This window comes from Crocuta crocuta, unplaced genomic scaffold, assembly GCF_008692635.1.
Source record: "Crocuta crocuta isolate KB4526 unplaced genomic scaffold, BGI_CrCroc_1.0 scaffold170, whole genome shotgun sequence".
NCBI classification, from domain to species: domain Eukaryota; kingdom Metazoa; phylum Chordata; class Mammalia; order Carnivora; family Hyaenidae; genus Crocuta; species Crocuta crocuta.
The window spans coordinates 4,369,892-4,393,650 of NW_027527853.1; the positions used below are offsets into that span (position 1 = coordinate 4,369,892).

Here is a 23,759-nt window from a genome sequence, read left to right on the forward strand (position 1 = left end):
TAACGTGAAAAAGTTTTAGTATATTTAACTCTGTCCCTTGAAGACTGCTATTCTCAAATCCTCTTGTTTCAACCCAATTTTATGGTATATAGATTGTGGTTTTCATAACTTGCCAAATATGAAATTACTATTTGGTAACAACATTTTTTGGACCAATATTCCCTTTTCTTGAACCAATATTCTTATATTTCATTTTCATAAGTAATGAAACTGTAAGCTTATGATGCCTACTGTCTATCATCCAAGGAACACATGATAATGCTACTTCATGTCACTTAATTCAGACTGCCAATGTGTGCTTCCCTAAACAAGATTAAGTATCTAAAAAGCCACAAATCATACATTATAATTTTTCTACTGCAAACCCTCAGCATACAGATGTTTAATACAGTTGTTGTTTACTTGAGATACCAAAGTAATTATAGAATTGCTCTGGCAAATGGGACCACTGTAGATTATAATTATAGTTCAGTAAACTCAAAACACTACTGGATTTATATAAAAATAAAATTGGTTTGCATAGGTGAAAGAGGAGTAATCTGTTTTAAACTCTTGCTCTTTCAAAGTCAAAATTTTTAATTGATTTTTAATTGAGCACTAACATTTGAGAAATAATTAACTTCTTTACAAGAAGTCAACTGATTATTTTTTAACACATCTATTAGGAGGAGGAGGAGGAAGAGGTCACTCTACCTGAGTCCATTTTTTGGTGCTATTCTGCATCTGAATGGCTGCAATACAGCTGAACAGCTTTTCTGATGTGATATCTTCTGGCAATTTAGTTAGGAACTGTGCTATATGAATAAAGTCCATTTGTAGGAGAATATCTTCATATAATCGGAGGATTCCTAATCCAGTCCTAAATAAAAATTCCTCCCCATCTCTGCAAAATACGTCCCAAACTCGACAGGCCAGATCAAGTGGTAGTGATTTGCTATACAGTGTGAAGATCCTAAAATTAGGGGGGAAATAGTCATTGAAATTTTTCATTCATTTATTCATTCACTCATTAAACATCTCTATATATAAAGAACAATGCTTAATTAGGGATAAACAGGCAAATCAAATACGACTCCTTTTTTCAAAAACTTTAGAGGGAAAGTAAGTAATAAAAACATTATGTAAATTTACAACCTTTCATAGATATATGACTTAATACATTATAGAGCAGCAAAATCACCTAGCAATTAAGGGTACGGACTCTGAAACCAGAATATCTGAATTTTACATTAGTAGTGTTAACCTTGAGCAAGATATCCACTCTTGCTGTGCCTCAGCTTCCTCATTAGTAAACAAAGAATAACATTACCTACTTCTCAGAATTATTTTGAAAATAAAGGAATAAATGTAAAGTATTTAGAACAGGGCCTGGCACCTGAGAAATGCTCAATAAAAATTACTTATTATTGTATGATAAACCCAAGTATTTAGTAACCTAAAAATCATGTCTGACTTCTCTCTTTTCTCCTACCACAAACATCTATCTACTGGTTTTGTTTTTGTTTTTGTTGTTTGTTTTTGGTTTTGGTTTTTATTTTCCCTTTACCAAACTTTACTTACTACTTCTCTTGGAGCATGTATATGCTCCCAACAGAATCACCAAAACGGTTTTTCCCATCCTTTCTGACAATGTTTGATCATGTAATTCTTTATCCAGTGGTGCTTCGGGGTGGCATTCTGGTTGGGGAAATAGGAGAGTAGGTGCTAGAGAACTTTTCTTGAAGCTGCCTTGGCAAAGCACACACACTTTTTTTTTTTTAAGATTGTATTTCTAACCTATCTCTACAACCAACATGGGGCTCAAACTTAAAACCCCAAGATAAGAGTCGCATGCTCTACATACTGAGCCAGCCAGGCACCCACAAGATACAAATTTTTACAAAGATTGTGTTTATTTGAGGTAGTGCCAATGAAACCTGAGGAAAGGTATTAAAGGCCCCCACCCTTTAGCACTGCCACTTATTTATTCGTCTTTTCTCTTGCATAATTGATTCTGGGATTTGTATGTAGTAAGTTCAACAGAGGCAGTGAAACAAAAATCCATGTCTATTTCTTACATTATAAACACATTTAATTGCACAACAAAAAGCATACTCTTGGTAATACAGAGAATAGTAATTCATTGCTCAAAATGAGAGAAGGAATGGCACCATCAGTGTCTAGGACGTTTCTAGTACACAGTACTCACCATTATTGGTTCCATCCTGCTCCCTATTATCAACTGTGATCCTGGTTTGTCTCCTGTTCACACTCCTCAGGACTGACAATTGAGTATTTTCTCCCTTTCCCCCTCTTAGTATTTGATCTTGGTCCTCTGGGTCTCCCCCAGAGAAACCTTTCTTCTCCCCTATTTATCTTGAGTCCTTCCCAGAGGAACTCTAATGTTCCTAGTGGGAATAGATGAGAACACAACAAAAAATAAGTTTTTAAAAAATCTTAAATAAAAGAAGCCCCAAACAACTGGGAAGATAGCATGTTTGATCGAGGCCATTAATTATTTATTTTTCTATATTAAAACTTAGGATCATTAACATGAAATCCATTGAATTTGATGATTAGGATTTAAGGTTTGAATGTCTCATATGTACTCTTAACAACCTATCTTAAGATAACCGTGCCATCCCTTTGGCAAAATTCACCACCCCTCCATTCTATAATCAATGGGCTATTGCTCACCAGGGTCCTCAGCAAGGAAGAGTTGTAATTGAAAAGTTAAAAAAAGGCATTAGCACCTAAATAAGCCATCACTGTTCTATCAAAAAGCTGGATAAAGTATTAAAAAAAAAAAAAAGCCCCCAAAAAAAAAAAAAAAAAANAAAAATAACAAACCCCACTATCATAACTATCACAAGCTCTTGTGTGTGAATAATACTAAAGAAATGGCTCTCTTTCTGAGAGTATATATAGTATGTATTAGGCATTGACTGAGATAATCCATGTGAAACACCTTCACACCAATTCAAGATACAGATATTATTTTCATTTTATAGATAAGAAACTAAAACACAAACTGAGGGATTCTGATTTCAGTCCAGAGTCCATGTTCTTAATCAAATGCTTCCCCACAAAAAATGTGAGAGTTTCTCTATTTGTAAGGGAAGGAGTTTTTAGATGTATAATCCTGTATATAAGATTTACTCTAGTTCCTGAGATACACAAAAGGTTCTTTTTTTTTTTTTAAAGTATTTTATTTTTGAGAGCGAGAGACAGAGTGCAAGCAGGGGAGGGGCAGAGAGAGAAAGGGAGCCACAGAATCTGAAGCAGGCTCCAGGCTCTGAGCTGTCAGCACAGAGCCTGATGTGAGCCTTGAATCCACAAACTAGGAGATCATGACCTGAGCTGAAGTCAGACATTTAATTGACTGAGCCATCCAGGCACCCCTACCTTGTTTTCTTTTAATTATGTTTTATGTATGTTATGACTTACCAGTCTATCAAGTATATGTCTGGGGTAAGACTGTAAGATTTGAAATGAAGAAATAGTTTGGAGAGATTTTCTTCAAAAAATACTTCAAATGTTGCAAAATATTTCAACATCTAAAGATAGAAATATCAATAAAGTTATTAAAGACTATACTTTAGACGAAATTAAATCCCTAATAACAAATTAACAGAAAATCTTGCTTAGCACCTCTTTCTGAGTCTTTTCATCAAGCATTCGCAGAAGTATAAATCAATGAAAAACTTATTTTAGATCAGATTTTGGTCTTCTGATTACTGTTTTTCCCCTCAAAAGAGCATTCAGACTATAGAAACTGACAATCAAAGGAAAACATGATTCATTCCAAATGTTCATACCATGCTGTGATCCACACGAAAAAAGGCCAACTGGCATGGCTTATTGAGGAGATTTGCAAATGCAATGAAGGCATCTGCCTCTTCCAAATTGAGAATGAGAACTGCTGCTATGAAGGACATCCCTTGGACCTTCAAAGAAAAAAGAAGTTAATAAAAATGTGCTTACAATAATAATTCTATACAGATTAACTTACAGTATTCCTATAAAATTATAAATTATTAAAGTAGAATTAAAAGATTTCTTTTTATTTGCCAATGAGAGTGCTGATTCCTAACCACTAGACCACCAGGGAATTTTATTTGCCAATGAAACTAAATACAGAGAACCTGCTAATAATTATGAAAACTCCCTAATTTTACATTTCTTTTTCATGTGTTATGGCTTAAAAAGAATTAGGGAATGGGGTGCCTGGGTAGCTCAGTCCGTTAAACATCTGACTTCAGCTCAGGTCATAATCTCATGGTTGAGGAGTTTGAGTCCCACATTGGGTGAGCTCCAGCCCTGCTTCAGGTGAACACAAACCCCACTTTGGGTAAGGTGTGTGTGTGTGTGTCTGTCTGTCTCTCTCTTTCTCTCTCCCCCTCATGGGATTCTCTCTTTCTCTCCCCCTCGTTTATTTGCATCCTCTCTCTCCCAAAACAACAAAAAATAAAAATAATTAGGGAAAATTCTGGGAAAAAAACAAGAAAGTATCAGCTTTTACTTGCTAATAAAGTCAGTTTCCATGTACCGTCTCACTTTCATTTTCTCTCAGTCTGAAGTCTTTTAAAGTAGAGTATAGTGAAAATCAGGTGATTGCTTTGTTATAGCAGATCTGAGGTAGAAAAGTCAGGAACTAAGAATAAAAGAAATGTGTAAGTGCTGCTGAAATTCTAAGACAGAAGAGGTTGTGGGGGTTGGACAGTGAGGCTGGGTTCCTGGAAAGTAGGATGAAGAAATACAAAAAAAAGCATTCCCACGGCAGGAAAGAAATAGGAGTAAGGATGTAAAGGACCAGCCCAGCTGGAGCACAAGATTTATAATGAGAGAACTTTTTTTTAAAACTTTATATTTAAATTTTAGTTAACATACAATGCAATATTGGTTTCAGGAGTAGAATTCAGCAATGAATCACTTACATACAATACCCAGTGCTCATGAGAACAAGTGCCCTCCTTAATACACATCACCTATCTAGCCCATCTCCCACCCACCTCCCTCCATCAACCATAGTTTGTTCTTCATCTTTAAGATTCTCTTGTGATTTGTTTTCTCTCTCTTCCCTCACCTTGTTCATCCATTTTGTTTCTTAAATTCCACATGAATGAAACCATTTGGTATGTGTCTTTCTTGGACTGACTTATTTTGCTAGCATAATACATTCTAGCTTCATCCATGTCATTGCAAATGGCAAGATTTCATTCTTTTTGATAGCTGAGTAATATTCCACCATGTATGTATGTATGTATGTATGTGTGAGTCCACCTTCTTTATCCACTCATTAGTCAATGGAAATTTGGGCTCTCTCCATAGTTCAGCTATTGTTGATAATGCTGCTATAAACATCAGAATGCATGTGCCCCTTCAAATCTGGATTTTTATATCCTTTGGGTAAATACCTAATAGTGCAATTGCTGGAATGTAGGGTAGTTCTATTTTTAGTTTTCTTTAGCTATCTCCATTCTGTTCTGCAGTTTGCATTCCCACCAACAGTGCAAAAGGGCTCCCTTTTCTCCAAATTTTTGCCAACACCTGTTGTCTACTGTGTTGTTAATTTTAGCCATTCTGATACATGTGAGGTGATATCTCATCATGGTTTTGATATATATTTCCCTGATGATGAGTGATGCTGAGCATCTTTTCATGTGTCTGTTGGCCATCTGAATGTATTCTTTGGAAAAGTGTCTGTTCATGTCTTCTGTCCATTTCTGGGTTGTTTTTTGGGTGTTAAGTTCTTTACAGATTTTAGAATCTAATCTTTTATCAGATATATCATTTGCAAATATCTTCTCCCATTCCATAAGTTGCATTTTAGTTTTCTTGATTTTGTTCCTTAGCTGTGCAGAAACCTTTTATGTTGAAGTCCCAAGAGTTCATGTTTGCTTTTGTTTCCCTTGCCTCCAGAGATATGTCTAGTAAGAAGATGCTCTGGCCGAGATCAAAGAGGTTTCCGCCTGTGTTCTCCTCTAGGATTTTGATGGTTTCCTGTCTTACATTTAGATTTTTCGTCCATTTTTAATTTATTTGTGTATGGTATAAGAAAGTGGTCTGGTTTCATTCTTCTGCATGTTGCAGAAGTCCAGTTTTCCCAATACCATTTGTTGAAGAGACTGTCTTTTTTTTCCATTGGGTGTTATAATGAGAGAACTTAAGTATGATGTATTTACAAACAGTGAAAGGCCTTGAGTAAAAAGCTCAGCTATATAGATGCTTGCTTGTGAGTTATGGGGAACTACTATACATTTTTTAGTAAATAAGTGATATGAAACTGCTGCTATAAAAATATTCTTTTACTGAAAAAAAAATCATCAACCACTTACTTTTGGTAGAGACCTGCATAACAGATTTACACAAAAAGACCACTAAGGATATTTGCAACGAAACCACGGTCTCTTTTTCCCAGCCAAATGTTTTGAAAGGTTTGCCTACAATCACTATTTCTACTTTCTCAGCTCTTTTTGAAGTTTTTAGCACGCTTCAGTCTGGATTTCCACTCCATTACTATACTATCTTGAAGCCTGTCTTGCCAGAATAACCAATACTTGTAAACCCCAGTGGTCACTTTTCTGTGCTCTTAGAATTCCCTTTGCTTCTGTGATCTAATACATCTCTCTCTGTTCTCCTTCTAATTCCCAGGCTTCTTCTGATTACTTTTGGCATAATCTACAGTAATTCCCTATTTGATTTTCTAGAGTATAAATCTCATGAAGACAGATCCTGCAGTAGACAGAATAATGTGCCTAGGATGGTATCTACATCCTAATCGTTGGAATCTATGAAAATGTTATCTTATATGGCAAAAAGGACTTTGCAGATGTGATTAAATTAATGATTTTGTGATGATGAGATCACAATGTAAGTGTACTGGTGGGTGGGCCCAATATAATCATCATAAGGATCCTTATAAGTAAAAGAGGGTGGTAGGAGAATCAGAGAGAGAGCGATCTGAGGATGCTATCCTACCAGCTTTGAAGATGGAGGTGCAGGGTCAAGAGCCAACGAATGCAGGCAGCTTCCAGAAGCTGGAAAAGGCAAGTAAGAGAATTCTTCCCTAGAGCCTCCAGAAAGAAAATAGCCCTGCCAATACCTTGACTTTAAGACTTCTAATCTCCAGAGCTTCCAGATAATAAAACTGTATTGTTTAAAGCCACTACATTTGTGGCAATTTGTTACAGCAATAATAGGAAACTATCACAGTACAGAGACAAGACCACATCTGTTTGTTCACAATTATATTCTTTAAAAAAATTTTTTTAAGTTCATTTATTTTGAGACAGAGACAGCGTGAGTTGGTTAAGGGGCAGAGAGAGAGAGAGAGAGAGAGAGAATGAGAATGAGAATCCCAAGCAGGCCTTAAACTCACAAAAATCTCAAGATTATGACCTGAGCCAAAACCAAAAGTCGGATGCTTAACCAACTGAGCCACTCAGGCAGGCGCGCCACGATTATATCTTTAACATAAAAATATATTTTAATATTAAAACTGTTAGCCATCTGTAATAGAAGAGTAGCCAACAGAAGGAATTAAAAATATATTTAATTGAATCTAAGATGCTGTTTAAAAAAAAGCATTATTTTACATAACACTAAAAAAGAAAAATGCCACCATTTAAATATCGACAATGCTTTCTTAGAATTTTTATTTGATGTGTATCACAGAGCTATTTAAAGCTCAGATATATCATATATCACTCTTTTGTATACATGAAAAGGAAATAAAAATATAGTTATTTCTACAGTATCTTCAAAGTTCAATTTTTCTGAATATTCCGTATGGTTTATCAACTTGTGATGTGATACACTTGTGATGTGAGCACACCATTTATGTAGTATTTCTATGAAAAATATATAACCTAAATCTAATCATGAGTAAATGATCAGGAAACTACTGCAAAAGAATAAAAAAAGGGTCACTGTAAAAACAATCAGGCTTGACTCTTCAAAACTGTTACAGTCGTGACAGACAGGAAAGGCTAAAGAACTGTTCCAGATGAAAGGACATTAAGGCAAAAAGACAAATAAATGCCACATCAACTCTGACTGAATCCTCAAAGTGGGGCTGGGATAGAGTTAGTGCAACTTTTCTGTTTGAAGTTATTCAAAATAAAATTTTAACATATAAAAAACTCCCACAAACAATGAAAAAAAACCCCTTATGGATAGACCATTACAACTTAAGCAGCAAAACTTTAGGGGTGCCTGGCTGTCTCAGTTTAAATAGCATGCAACTCTTGATCTCAGGGTTGGGAGTTCAAGTTCCACATTGGGCATAGAGCTTACTAGAAGAAGAAGAAGATAAAGAAGAAGACGAAGACGAAGATGACGAAGACAAAGAAGACGAAGACGACAATGACCAAGATGACGACGACCAAGACGACGATGAAGACGAAGTAGTAGTAGTAGTAGTAGTAGTAGTAAAACTACCAGTTGAAATACCTTTGTAACTCATCCACTTTGTTACTTGAAGTCTTTCTTCATTCCCTTATGCCTGGCTAGGTCATGGGAGGAGGTCAACTACTCATCTTCCCTATTCTTTATTGCCCTTGCACACATGCACACAATCTTTCTTGTTTTACTTTTGCTGATAATCACTATTGACAAACAGAGAGCTATAATAAAAATAAACGTGGGGAAGTTACAAACCTTACAAAGTTCTTACAGTAATACCTGAGTCCTGTTCTATAGTTTCTGACTCCTCCTAAGATCTTGGGAAATGTAGTCTCCTCACCTGCACCTTTATGATATACTGACCTTAGAGCACCACCATAGTGCAAGCCCAGTTCACAGTAGATACAGTTCAGGCAAAGTAATAGCTCCCTACATTTCCTTGCTTCAAAATAGAAAGTTTGTATCAGAGAACCTATAGACAGGTGATACTCAAGACTCAAAAGAGTTTTATTCTACTTAGAAATAATCTATAACCAGGGCACCTAGCTGGCTCGGTTGGAAGAGCATGTGACCCTTGATTTCAGGGTCATGAGTTCAGGCCCCACAATGGATGTGTAGAGATTACTTAAAAATAAAATCTTTATTTTTATATTTTTAAACAAAATTTTTTAATGTTTCTTAAAATTTATTTGAGAGAGAGAGAGAGAGAGAGAGAGAGAGAGAGAGAGAGAGAGAGACTGACTGCGTGAGCAGGGGAGGGTCAGAGAGAGAGGGAGACACAGAATCCGAAACAGGCTTCAGGCTCTGAGCTAGCTGTCAGCACAGAGCCTGACGTGGGGCTCAAACCCACAAACTGCGAGATCATGACCTGAGCCAAAGCTGGAACCCCAACCGACTGAGCCACCTAGGCGCCCCAAAAATAAAATCTTTAAAAGATGTGAAAATTACATAATGTTTTATAATTCTATGACATAAAACATGAGCAAGAGAATCTTCATTTCATTTCACTTTAAATAGGCTTCATGCATAGCATGGAGCCCAGTGCAGGGATTGAACTTACCAGGCTGTGATCAAGACCTGAGTAGAGGATCAAGAGTCAGATGCTTAACCAACTGAGCCACCCAGGCATCCCCAAACAAGAGAGTTTAGACTCCTTGTTCAAATTTCACTTTCTCCAGAAGGACTACTTGACTACTTCTTTAATGTAAAACCTGCCCCATTCTCAAACCTAGCACTTTCCCTCTTTATACACCATACTTTTTAGTTGTCCGGTAGCACTTATTACCTTTTAATATAACAATTTGTTTGTTGTTTGTTTGTCTCCTCCTTCTAAATCCTAAGTGTCAGAAGGGGAATAATCTTTACTTTGTTCACTGAGGTTATCTCAAGTGTCTAGAACAATGCCTGGCATATAGCAATGAGCACACAAATAAATATTTGTTGAGTGAATGAATGAACAAATGTACAAATGAACATTTAACAAAATAGAGTAAGTTGTACCAGACAACAATCCTATTCTCTAAACTCTTCTATTTGAAGACAAAGGTGAGCAGATGAGGTTTTATGACTTCTAGTTAAACATGGCAGATTGAACACTCACATTTTTCTTTGTTCCCTCCCAAATCCAAATAAAATGACGATAAAGAAAAAAAATATTAGCCTAGAAGGACAAAGAAATTGGAAAATAATATAAACAGTAAATAAAAATGTCAATAGCATTTAGATTTAACTAAATGTAGAATGCTGAAACTAAAATATCTGCAGAGGAGGAAGCCAATAAGCAGCAAGCCAATTCAACCATAAATCTGGAAGGCTCAGAAACTAAAGTTATCAGGTCCCTCTGGAACTGGGAGGTAAGGCCAAAACTAGGATTCAAACAATTTATAAAAGGCACAAATCTCCTTCCTCTATCCTATATGGACAGGTGCCTATCTTTCCCTGAACCTGGCTTATCTCTAGAAGCACAGGCACAGGAAGAAGGGAATAAAGCACCGCATAAACAGCAGTGGCAATAAATAAAAGTTTACAAACTGAATAATGAAAGCCCAGCAGCTCTCCCAGAAATCTGGCAGGTAATCTCATAAACCCCTGGGAAGATTCTTCTCTGGGTAAGTTGGTAGGCCAAAGAAAAATAAGACACAGAGAATACAGATATTTGGGAGCTAGTGCAATGTAAGATACTTTGAGAAGATAAAATGTTTATATTCAAAAACCAGACTGAAACAAATACTTACATAACCAACGTCAGGTCTGTAACATGTATATGCCCCTAAGATACTATGTAAGACATCGTGATATGGACCACCCTTAGGAGAGAAAAATGAAATGTCAAACTATACAAATAATTGTCTCTAAGTTAGTTCCTAAATAATTTTTTAAAAACTTCCTAAATGACTAGTTTTAGTTAGTATATTTATCATTACCAGAAATATTCTAAATATACTCTGCCAAAATATTTTCTCTAAAGAATGAAAAAAATTTAACCCTGAAAAAGCCAAATAAACTCACTTGACAGATACAAGTTATACAGTCTGTGTACCATTTTAAAGATTGCTAGATTTGGTACAGTAAGATTATGATGAAATAGATGATTTCATTTCATATAATATAATTTCAGCAAAAGAAAACCATCAAACTATGGCACGTTAAGTTTATCAATAATTTTAATCTTAATGTAAAAATTTTTCTTATTTTATCAATCTAAAGATAGAGGAATTCCATCTGTGAAATATACAGTTCACACAAAAAGTAATCATTTCTCATAAAGTATAAGCAACTCATGATGGCCTCTGCACAAAATGATTTTTATAAGCCATTTTTTCCCATTCAATAATAATTTTGGAAAACTAAGGTTTGGGCAGAAGTTCTTTATGTTTTCACAACTGACTAAGCAAAATGTTAAAATTAAAGATCTTATAGAATAAAAAGTAAAACGAAGAAATTCACTTCAATGAGTAACGGTATCATGGGCTATGCTAAATGTAATGCATTCCGTTATGGAATAAAATAACAGAAATTCCTTCAGAATTTTCCTACCAGTTCACACTTTCTACACAAAGGTCTCTAATTTTTATAGTTTTGCCTTTAAAAAAATAATAGCTATGCATTTAAGAATTTGTTCTGTTGGATTAAAAACATTTAAGTAGTTATAGGGCCATCAGGGTGGCTCAGTTGGTTAAGTGACCGACTCTTGGTCTTGATTTCAGGGTTGTGAGTTCAAGCCCCATGCTGGGCTCCACACTGGGCATGAAGCCTACTTAATAAATAAATTAATTAATTAAAAAAAACTAGTTACAACTGGTTAGAAAACTCACCTTCTGAAAGATGTAAAGGGATGGAAATGTTCGGGATATGTCCAACTTAATTAATTCCAGACTGGCCTCCCGATCAGCAACAGATACACCTGCATTTGCAAGGTAGATAAAATTAAAATGATTACCTGGCTATTCCCAGTTCAATCTTGTATACACAGAATGATCACAGACCATAGATGTTACTTAAGGAAAGTTAAAAGCTTAATAATCAAGAAATTTAAAGAAATGCCACTCAGCTTTTGCCAGAACATAAGAGTTTCTTGTATAAAGAGAATATTTTTATATACTTATCAGAAAGGTATATGAAGGATTTCTACTTTCAGTTTTTATACAAGGTAAGAACAGATTATCACTCCCACAATAACAACTGGGAAAAAACAAGTAAGTTTCAAATATCATAAGCTTTTTAAAAAAAGCATATGAATGTTGCAGACAGAGGGAGGACTTAAATTCCAGAAATAAAAGAGACTCTCCTAGGTAGCCATTTTTCTTCTTAGAAGCATATGCCAACTCTGGGCAGGAGCTAAGGACCAAGCTTGCCATACACAAAGGTATTCTGCTTGGGAAAAGAGAAACCATTATACCTTTTCATGACCAAATAACACTCATGTGACAGATGGAATGTAGAGGAACCTAAATGTGTAACTGGTTTATCCCTATGGGACTTCTGCTGAGTGCTACTGTAGTACAGAAAGCTAGGCTGTAAAGGCAGAACAAAAACACCAAAAATTGTAAGGGAGAGTGTGTCGGGAGGGAGGAGACTCTAAGAAAAATAGGACAGTTCCTCCTACCAAGATATTTGAAACCCACAATGGACTAAGCGTATCTAAAGCTGCAATCTTGTCCCAATCTAGCTCAGTTACTGACTGAACGGAGGTGATAACCCAACTGCTTGGCAGAAAAGGGCATGCCTCCTCTTCAGGGGAAACATCCACTTCAGTTTCTATATTATTCTTAAATACAGTGACTTACATTTAATTAAAAATTTTAAGATATGCAAAGAAGCAGAAAAATATGACTTACAATCAAGGGGGAAAAAACAGACAATAAAAGCAAACATGAAGATGACCCGGCAATAGAATTGACAAACAAGAATATTAACTGTTACATGTTCAAGAAAATAGAGGAAAAGGTGGGGGTAAACGTATGGGATGGAAAGATGAAGAATTTCTACAGAGAAATAGAATCTACAAAAAGAAGCAGGTAGACATTCTAGAATTACACCATATAAAATCTGAAATTAAAGACTCATATAGACTGAATATAGGAAAAGAAGGGATTGGTGAAATTGATTATAGGAATAAAAATCATCTAAACTGAGGCACAGAAGGAAAACAAAAGGTTTTTAAGTGTTTAAGTCTTTTTTTTTTTTTAAGTGTTTAAGTCTTGTAGGACCCTGTGAAGTGGTCCAACATACATTTAACTAGAGTCCAAAAAGGACAGAAGCAATGTGGCAGAATATTTTAAAAACAATGGCCAAAAAAAGTTAAATTGTAACTGTAAATTATAAACACACAGGAGATAAGAAATCAGTAATTTAAACAGAATACTGTTCCTTATTGGAACAATTCTTCATTTATATGCAATTAATTTCTACTGAAATGCAACTTCTACCACTTAATCATGACAAAATGTCTCAAAAGTAAATGCTGTTAATTTGAATTCTTATACTTTCAATACTTTATAAAAGTATATTCAAGAAGAATTATGAAACAGCTAAAGCCTCTTGTATCTTGTCCTTCCTTGCACTTCTAGTTTCCCACAAAGAGCTGACTTAGCTAACAGGTCTTAGAACAATACTTCCGTGAACGTTTCTCAAAATCAAGTCTTTGCTCTAGCCTTCTTTAGTCAACTTTCCCCACCCCACTTTCTCTTTTATTTAAAATTTTTTTAACGTTTATTCATTTTTGAGAGACAGAGCAAGAATGGGGGAGGCACAGAAAGAGAGGGAGACACAGAATCCAAAGCAGGCTCCAGGCTCTGAACTGTCAGCATAGAGCCTGATGTGAAACATGAACCCATGAGCTGTGAGACCATGACCAGCCGCTCAACCAACTGGGCCACCCAGGCACCCATCCTTGCCCTACTTTCATTCTTCTAAAATAGAAGAGTATTCAAGGAATTTAACAAAGTTGTTTGCATACTCACAGGAAACCACCCTGCGATGTATACCATTTCTCTATTCTAAACCTTTTTAGAGTTTTACTGGCAAGAGAAGAGTGTTTGCTTTCTATGAAGTAGAACATATATATAAAGAAAAGTGGCAAATAACTCTTATTTAAGGACAAGAGATGGTTGAATAAATTTACCTATATTTAATAAATAATGTTAACAGGAAAAAAGTGCTCCTGTTTTCTCCAAAATGATTAGGGGGAAAAAAAAACTAATGAAAGTGGAAGGAAAGATGAAATCTAGGAGTTAAATCAACAAAGGCTATGGCACAATAAGAATTATAAATAATGTATTAGAAGTGAGTAAAAGTCAGTGAGTAAGGAGACAGGAAGTCACAAGTGAGGAATGAAGACCATCTATCTTTTTAATTTTTTAATCTTTATTTTTGAGAGAAAGAGACCGTATGAGTGGGGGAGGGACAGCGAGACACACACACACACACACACACACACACACACACACACAGAGAGAGAGAAACTGAAGGAGGCTCCAGGCTCCAAGCTGTCAGCACAGAGCCCAACACAGGCTCGAACTCACGAAAAGCGAGAGCGTGACCTGAGCCAAAGTTGGACACAACCCACTGAGCCACCTAGGTGCCCCGAAGATCATCTACCTTTACGTTAAGAGCTTAAAAATACTGCACCCCATTAGTCTTACTGCTGTGAATAAATCCTGAGCTCTGAGGTCCAAAAACCTGGGATTACATCACAGATTCACTGTTTACAAGTTAACTACTTTGAGCCTCAGTTTCCTTTTATAACATTCAGGCTAACCACCAACTTAAAGGGTTACTAACATTAAAGAAGATAATGTAAGTAAAGCAATTACTACATTTCCTGACACATGGTAAAAATCACACTAGTATCTTCAGTAACTGGATTTTCACCCAGAAATTTATATTTAAAAAAAAAAATCACACCTTCTGTATCATTCTCTGAACTTGTTTCACTAAAGCTTTTCCACCGTTCTTTTGCTCTCGAGAGAAAGATTTCATAAAGTTCTGGGGGAAAACAAAACAAAAATTAATAAATAGGAAAATACATTCATCTATTTTAATTTCTCTTCTTAAAAATAAAGAAAACATCTTTTTATAGCTTAGGCCTTCCTTACCTAGCAGGCATCAAAAATGTCACAAACTGATTCTACCAAAACTATTTATTACCACAACTGGAAAGATAGAAAATAAAATACTGCACAGTGGTCATCCTAATAGCTACAACAGAGAATATAAGTATGAGGCAGGAAGAAATACTTTTGCTAAAGGAGTATCATTGTGAATAGCAGAAAAATGATTTTTGGAGTCAGTCAGACCTAGATTCAAATACCAGCTCTGTGGTATTTGGGACTTTAAGAAAGTCACTGTCACTCTGGAACACGGCTTTCTTCATCTGTAAATTGGAGACAGAGAATGCCTACTCATGGGATACTGATGATTAAACAAGATAATTTGCATAAAGTTCCTGACACCTTAGAGACTGTCAAAAAATGTTAGTTCTGGCTTTCCTTCTCACCTGAAGCTGGTTTCTCCATTATGATATTGATATCTAAAGCTACCTAAACTTCACATAGTTTGGTCAAAGGGCTTGCATGCAAAAATCTCTACTCACATCTTTTTAAGTACTAATCACTTTTTGAGACTGTCACTCTATGCTTCCATACACAGGACCTTGATACAACTTCAAGAACAGAAGAAACAAGTTTTTTCTCAATTCTCAGATTTTAATTGTCTTTATTTTCTATAACTGATTTTCTAAATTACACAAAAACAGAATATTTCAATGCCAGATGAGTAGCAAGAAATATTTCTTATCAAACACCAACATTTATATATTGCCCAAAATACCAAGAACAGTTTTTGCTTCAATTGATCTTTTTCTTTTTTTATTTTTATTTTTTTTAACTTTTTACTTATTTCCGAGAGACAGAGAGACAGCATGAGCAAGGGAGGGTCAGAGAGAGAGGGAGACACAGAATCTGAGGCAGGCTCCAGGCTCTGAGCTGGCTGTCAGCACAGAGTCGGACACGGGGCTCGAACCCATGAACCGTGAGATCAAGACCTGAGCAGAAGTCGGACACTTAACCGACTGAGCCACCCAGGCGCCCCTTCAATTGATCTTTTTAAATAACAAGTCTGTTTAAAGGCAATACAATGAACAATTAAAAGAACTTTTTTAAAAATGTTTATTTATTTTTGAAGGAGAGACAGAGCATAAGCAGGGGAGGAGCAGAGAGAAAGGGAGACACAGAATCTGAAGCAAGCTCCAGGCTCTAAGCCATCAGCACAGAGCCCAACGTGGGGCTCAAACTCACGAACTGTGAGATCACGACCAGAGCTGAAGTTGGATGCTCAACAGACAGAGGCACCCCTCAATGAACAATTTGTTAAAAATTCAAGTAGTACAAAACAGTATAGGATGAAAAATATATTTCCTTCCCTCAGATGTGACTGTGCTTATCAGAACCCTAAAGATGAAAATATGTATGCATTAAGTATATACAGATATATCTTCCTCTTAAAAAAAGTGTGGCAACATAATATAGCACTGATCTGCATCTTGATTATATTGGAAGCTGTTCTTTATTAGTATAATAAAATCTGCCTCAGTTTTCTTTTTAAACAACTCCATAGTATTCCAATGTATGTACCACAAAAAATATTATTATATTGCCAAGAATCACATTATAAAAAACTGACTAGATACATTTCAAATAGACTCTATTTTGATCTCTTCCCCCTTCTGCTCATTTTTCATTACTACTAATGGTTTAGAAATTTTTTTTAAAAACTCAAAATTTGGGGTACCTGGGTGACTCAGTCAGTTGAGCGCCTGACTCTTGATTTCAGCTCAGGTCAGGATCTTACCATTCATGAGTTCGAGCCCCATACTGGGCTCCACATGTACGGTGCAGAGCCTACTTGGGATTCTTTCTCCCTTTCTCTCTGCCCCTCATGTGCCCTCTCTCTCTCTCTCTCTCCACCCCCCTCAAAAATAATAAACTTAAAAAATAATAAAATGAAATGTAAAAATATAAAAAATTAAAACAAGTCTAAATTTCTATTATTTGAGTCCATCAATAATTTGGTAAAAGAGGTAGATATAATTTTTTAATTATATATACTTTTTTTTTTTTCCCAGTTATCAGGTACCAAAATGAAGTCCACAATTTGTGATTTCAAGCCAGGTCCAGTTTCACTATTCTACCTAAATTTTAAATCTATCATGGAAGAAGAAAGGCTCATCAAATAAATCATCACCTTAGGAAGCCACAAAATTGATTCAATAAGAAAAATGTGGTAATGCATTTTCAAAACATCAAAGGACATCTCTCCAGGGAAGATTTACAGTGCTTATCTATAATAAGAAGACTTATATCTCGGTTCAATTCCATGCCTGACTCCATGGGTGTCATTTATGTTACTCTGAATCTGTAAGTGTAGAACCTGAAGCAGACTTACAGATATATCTTGGACTTGAATAGAGAATACTTTGAGATCAGTGTAACTTTTATTTTCTCATTTTCTGACAATGATACTGTCTGTATACACTCTCAGCAAATTCACTTTCACTGTAATTTTATATTCATTATCACAAATAATTGTTAGAGCAATCCTTTGAGATAGTTAATAATCTTACCTCCATTTACAGATGAAGAAAACTGATTCTCTTAGATGTTAAGTAATTTGCCCAAGGTCACAAACCTAATGTATAGTGGAACCAAGATTTGAACCACATCTGACTGACTTTAAAATCTTTATTCTTACTCTTCTCCAGTGGTTATAAATTTCATGATTAAAACAAATCAAACAAGTAAAAACTCAAATTATTAGTCATTAAGAGTAAACAAAGTTATCAAAAGTCAATTTACTTCAACTGAAATTTAGCTTCCTTCCTACCACTAATAAAAATGATTACCTATTCCATTCCTGAATATATAATTATTTAGTAAAGAAAATCTAAAATTACTTTGAAAGTAAATGACCTAGTTATGTTACTAACTTTATATATTTTGAGCTTAAAAAAGAACTTTTTGATTACAGATCACCAATATTTAATGTAGAAGCTATCGGATACTTAACATTCTAAAGCCAAAGTTCTCAACAAAACTGAAAACCAAATTTCAAATAGCCACCAATACTTATCACCTCAACTATATGCAAAACCAATTCCTAAGACTTTAAACAATTACAATATGTCCAACAATCCTTAATATTAAGGGTTTTAATTATCTAGCTGAAAGTTCTGACTATAATGTAATATTATTTCCTTTTAATCTGTTTTAAGCACAGAGAGCAAAGCAAACCTTTGTTTTATTTGGGGGGCACAGGTCAGGTAGTCTCTAACCTTTCTAAGCTAAATTAATAAAACATTTATTATTTATTAATTTTTAGTTAATGTAAACTCTGTCACCAATGTGGGGCTCGAACTCATAACCCCAAGATCAAGAGCTGCATGCTCTACTTACTAAGCCAGGCAGGCACCCCACTTAATTCTTCCTTTAAATTCTCTTCTTTTAATTAAAAAAAAAAAAAAAGGTCTGGTTAAAATAACATCTTCATTATAGAATATTTGTGAAAATCAATGTTAAAAATAATTCATAATCATGCCATTCAAAGTTGGCACCACTTTGAAGGCTAAAGATAAATATTTAGATTTTTGTTATAATTCTATCTGGTTATATCTACAACACTGATTTTCTACAATGGGCATCCTTGTAGAAAAGCTTTTGCACTCAATCCTGATAATGTTCTTATCGTTTAGAACTAGAATAAATAGGTCAAAGTTTATTTTTTGAGGCTTTTAGTAAATGTTTCTTTTTATTATTATCAGTCATCCCCTATGTGGGTAATTCTCAGTCATTTTAATCACTGTTTAGAGGTAGAAAACAGTACCTTGATTGTTCTTTTAACATAGATGTCATTGATTTGTCTATCACTAAGAAAACAATGAAGTCATAGAACAGCCAAACTGTGGACTACAGTGCAGCTACAGTACGTACAAGGTACACTTGTATGTAGTGCTCATGATAGATTAGAGCGTGGAAAAAAATAAGCCACAGAATAAGCTTATGGCATAAATTCCTTTTTGTGGGAATAAAAATAAAAGAGAAGCCTTAAAAATTACCATATGCTGATGCACACTTTTTTTTACGTGCACAGAAAAAAGGTCTGGTAGGATCAAAAGCAGGAGTTTGGGTAGAAGAGAGGGAAGAAGCATACAGTTTGTACCTTACTATTGCTTTACTTTAAAAAAATGAATATATGAATACAATTTTTACAGTAACATAACAATATATTATTTACATTATTATACCAGAGTCCCTAAGTCTTTCTGTGGTGCCACTGTCTACATTACTACTCAGACCTATTTAGTACCTTTTATTATTATTTTACATTTTCTTCTATTTGATATTATTCTAATTTGATCTTTTTACTGCATCAAAGGCACTTTATCATTTACTTCTATCCTTTCAGGTTTTAATAAACATAAGAAAATAAAACAGTTCCTTGTGAATCTTCCTATTTTTGTTTTTTAAATTTGGAAATTTTCAAATAAAAAAAATCCAAAAGGACTGGTTTGGGTAGAGATGTAGGAAAATAAATTTCTAGACTTTTATCACTATATATATATATATTTTTTTTTTAATAAAGGGGAAACCTTTCCACAATTACACTATTTTTCTTTGTATAACTTTTACAACCACTACTACCTAGAATCCCAGAAGTTATCTGCAGTGAAGATATCTTGATGTCAAAAATATTACTGATGGTTGTAAACTAAAGGAAAACCCCACAAACTTACTTATATAATCACTTACTCATTAAATCATACCAGGTTTTGGAGGGAGTAGGAATGAAGCATGCTCTAAAATGACACTATATCTGGTAATGCCTTTTTAAAATGGCCAATCTACTAATCTGTTTTGTAACTCTGGAGATGGCTGTTTTCATGTGTGGGAGTAACTGAATATAGAATACAAACCAGGAGTGATATTTAGTTCATTTCCTACAGCTAGACTCCAAACTTTCCCACGAACACTAGGGGGCAATCCCTGCCACCACAATTCTCGAACTCTTCTCGTACTACGCCTAGAATTAAAGGGGGAGAAAAAAGGACAAAGTTACTTTTAATACCAAAAACACTAGTTGCATGATGGTTCACCTAATCTATGGCCTAAGTGACTGAATGATTTTTAAGAACATAGTTATGTATGTGATACATTTTTTCCGTGGGGGTTCATGCTTGTAAGCAACAGAAGCCTAAAAAATATATGGCGTCCTACAAAAGGACAAGAGTAATTTAAAGGAGCTGCCTTCTACAGCTCCCACTTATAGGGTACACTGAATCAGAAATAGGTGGACAATCATAAAAACAAGATAAAAGGAACATAAAAACCTGTCAACTCAGTACCAAAAAAAACCACAAGGTATTTATTATGGGTAAGGTCCTTGTCTTTGAGAGGCAGTGTGTCTACCTAAAGAGTATGGGCTTTAGAGTCAGATGGACAGTAATTCAAATCTGGTTTAACTATTAATTAATTGTATAACCTTGGGCAAATCACTTAACCTCTCTGACCCTGAGCTTTTCTGTAAGATAAATGGGAGTAAAGATTGTAAGAATCAAATGTGATTACTTATGTAAAGAGCCTAATTTGATACCTATTACATTGTACCATATTCAACAAATTCCCAATGCATATCCTACACTAGGCACTGTAGAATATATCTCCTACCCTCCAGTCTCAAGGGAAGATAAGGCATGTACAAAAATATTATCAGAAAATAAGAGGCAAAGTAAAGCAAAAAGTATATTAACCTCAAACTATAATGGGATGTTAGAAAAGGAAAAGATCATATACAGCACAGTTATGATTATGAGAGAAGTATATTAAAATCACTTTAATATTTAACATTTAACAAATGCATCTTACAATGAATTACATATTTAATATTTTCTTTGCAAAAACCTGCTATTACATCAGTAATGCACCTTGCAACAGAGGATATGTTAGAATTAAGAAAATATGGTGACTAAGGAAATTAAATTTTCATGGATCAACTAGCATTTCAGATGAATATCCTCAAAGGAAAGGTAAAATTCTAACAGGCATAGAGAGGGTGGTCAGTAAAGGAAGTATTAGAGATTGAGGGCTGTATAAAATTAAAGGCACACAAATAATCATGACATTTTTCAGACACTGATTAACAGTATAATTTAGCCAAAGCATAAGATACATGTTGGAAGTAATAAAAATAGAGAATCAGAAATATGAGATCTTTGGAGACAGACTCAAATTCAGGAAAAGTCTGCTTACTTACATTACTTCCCAATTGGGCAGTATTTCATTGATCCAAATTACCATTGCACTTGCAATATTTTCTTCCTGTTTAAATCGTTCTTTCATTATTTTTTTCCTTTTATAGGCTTCTTTAATTTCTGTTTTAAACAAGTAAAAATTATTTCAATACAAAAAAGCTAGATCATAATGCCTTTCTCCTTCTACCTAAGTCTAAAAAACAATATTCCTTTCTCATAAGGAATATTTTGATAATAAGAAGCAAGGAAGAAAGGAGGGAAGGAAGAGAAAAGAAGGAAGAAAGGAAATAGGGGAAAAAGAGAAAGAAAATATACTTGATTAATATAATTTTAATGTAACACTTCTTATTCTAAGTTTGTTTCTTTTTACATTATTTTCTTTTTTAGTAATCTCTGCACCGAATGTGGGCCTCGAGCTCACAACCCTGATATCAAGAGTCACATGCTTTTCTGACTGAACCACCCAGGTGCCCCTACATCTATTCTAAAAAAGTAAACAGAACAAAGGCAGAAAAATAAACAGATTACTATATCACATATTGTATTTATACTTAATCAATAAACCAAAATCTGTCATGAATTATCTAAAACCTTAACAACTTTGAGTAATTAACCAATACCTTTTTTCATATAGGGAAGGGGTTTATGAATTTCCTCACATAAAAGAACATGACATTGAATAATAATCCTGCCAATGGGATTATTACACTTAACCTTTTCTAGTATGATGTCTCGCTTTACTACTTAGACTAAAATTTAAAAACCCTAACATACATACACAGCACCCCTATGAAAATCAGAAGGCACAATTCTGAAACAAGAGATGCCTCAAAGAAAGTGATGAANGCCCCTATATAATTTTAGAACCAGTGGGGACTTCAGAGATCAGCTAGCCAAAATGTTTACTAATTGTTTCACAAATGCCTCAGAAATCATCTTAAGGAGCAAGTGGGAGGCCAAGTAAGTAGCTCTACTTTCTTTTCCTTGTCATATGTATTCAGATTCTATGTAAGTTTTCTTTGGAAAGAGTTCCACTGCTTTTAAAACAAAAAAGTGTCAACAGAGAGATTGAAAGCCTGAATCCAGTCAGCCTGAATCCCGCACTTCACAGGTTTGAGGAAACTAACATTAGCTTTATTTAGAGTCATATCCAAGTAGTATCAAATAGGATTAAAACTGTTACCCTCTGATTTCCCAATTTAATGTAATTTCTATCATATCATGTTATGATTGGTGTACTTATCAATAACTATCTTAAATATTAATCAACTAGTAAAGTCAAAGTTCAGAATCAATTAAAATATGTTGGCTATGTTAGGAATATTTCAAATTCTGGATAGTAAAAAAAGTACCAATGTATAAATGATTAGGGCTTTTACAAAGATATAACTGCTTTATAGGTTTCTTATAATATTAAAAAATTAACCTCATTTCTAAAATAGTGCCACAAAATAGAACTGTATACTATTATAGTATTCCATTAACTTAAGGTAAAAGAAAACAATCAGTTGTTATAAGGCATGTGTCTAAAAATATATATGGCTGTATAATATTTTCTAAAAATGGACCCTGAACTAACAGTGCTTAGCAAATAAATATTACCAAATTATCCTTATATTCTACTTTTTGGCTGGAGGAGAGAATGAATAAATAAATGTGTGAATTTATACACCACAGTATACATTCAGGTGCCTGTCCAAACGACACAACTGGGATTCTAGAGAGACTACATTAAGTCACAAAAGCAAAATTCTCATTTTAAATCATATTCTCACAGTCATATAGGAAGGTGTTAAAATTATTAAATTATAAAATTATCAAAAGCCTATAAACTATATCATTCATTAGTTAAAATAATAGTAGTCCAAGAACCCTCATAGATAGTCTGCTGACTTTCTCCTGAGTAAAAGTACTGGCATAAAAAGTATGACATTTTTAATAACAGATTTAGTTAGAAAAATAAGAAACCAGAATCATCTTAAAGATGGACTTGATCAATTTCATCATCCACCTTCCTGCTGAAATTAACCAACAGGTTAGCTTCCTACTGGTATCAGAAAATTAAATATACCAATTGGAATTAAATTTATACCTCGTTTTTTAGCCTCAGCCACCATTTCATCATATTCTTGTCGGTGACGTAAAGCTTCTTCCACAGATTTGGCAGGAAGATTTCTGGAAAAAAATGTTTTAAGTCAATTTTTAAAAAACTAACTTTTCCATTTAAAAAAAAGTTTTATTTATTTCTGAGAGAGAGAGAGAGCGAGAGAGAGAGAGACAGCGCGAGCAGGGGAGGTTCAGAGAGAGAGAGAGAGCGAGAGAGAGAGAGACACAGAATCTGAAAGAGGCTCCAGGTTCTGAGCTAGCTGTCAGCACAGAGCCTGACACGGGGCTTGAACCCACGAACCGTGAAGTCATGACCTGAGCCGAAGTCGGATGCAGAACGGACTGAGCCACCCAGGCGCCCCAAAAAACTTTTTAAAAAATGCTTATTTATTTTGAGAGAGAGTCACAGAGCACGAGTTGGGGAGGGGCCATGAGAGAGGGAGACACAGAATCCAAACCAGGTTCC

At 34.8% G+C, this 23,759-nt stretch overlaps 1 protein-coding gene across 1 annotated transcript in view; it reads right to left on the minus strand.

The window, feature by feature from the left end:
- Positions 1 to 23,759, minus strand: part of TBC1D12 (TBC1 domain family member 12) — an 89,484-nt gene that overhangs the window by 1,927 nt on the left and 63,798 nt on the right. The window contains 9 exon segments of the mRNA XM_077779638.1: positions 694 to 952; positions 3,427 to 3,536; positions 3,798 to 3,926; positions 10,620 to 10,691; positions 11,700 to 11,788; positions 14,791 to 14,871; positions 19,853 to 19,959; positions 21,190 to 21,307; positions 23,280 to 23,362. Coding sequence (XP_077635764.1) covers positions 694 to 952; positions 3,427 to 3,536; positions 3,798 to 3,926; positions 10,620 to 10,691; positions 11,700 to 11,788; positions 14,791 to 14,871; positions 19,853 to 19,959; positions 21,190 to 21,307; positions 23,280 to 23,362 — 1,048 coding nt within the window.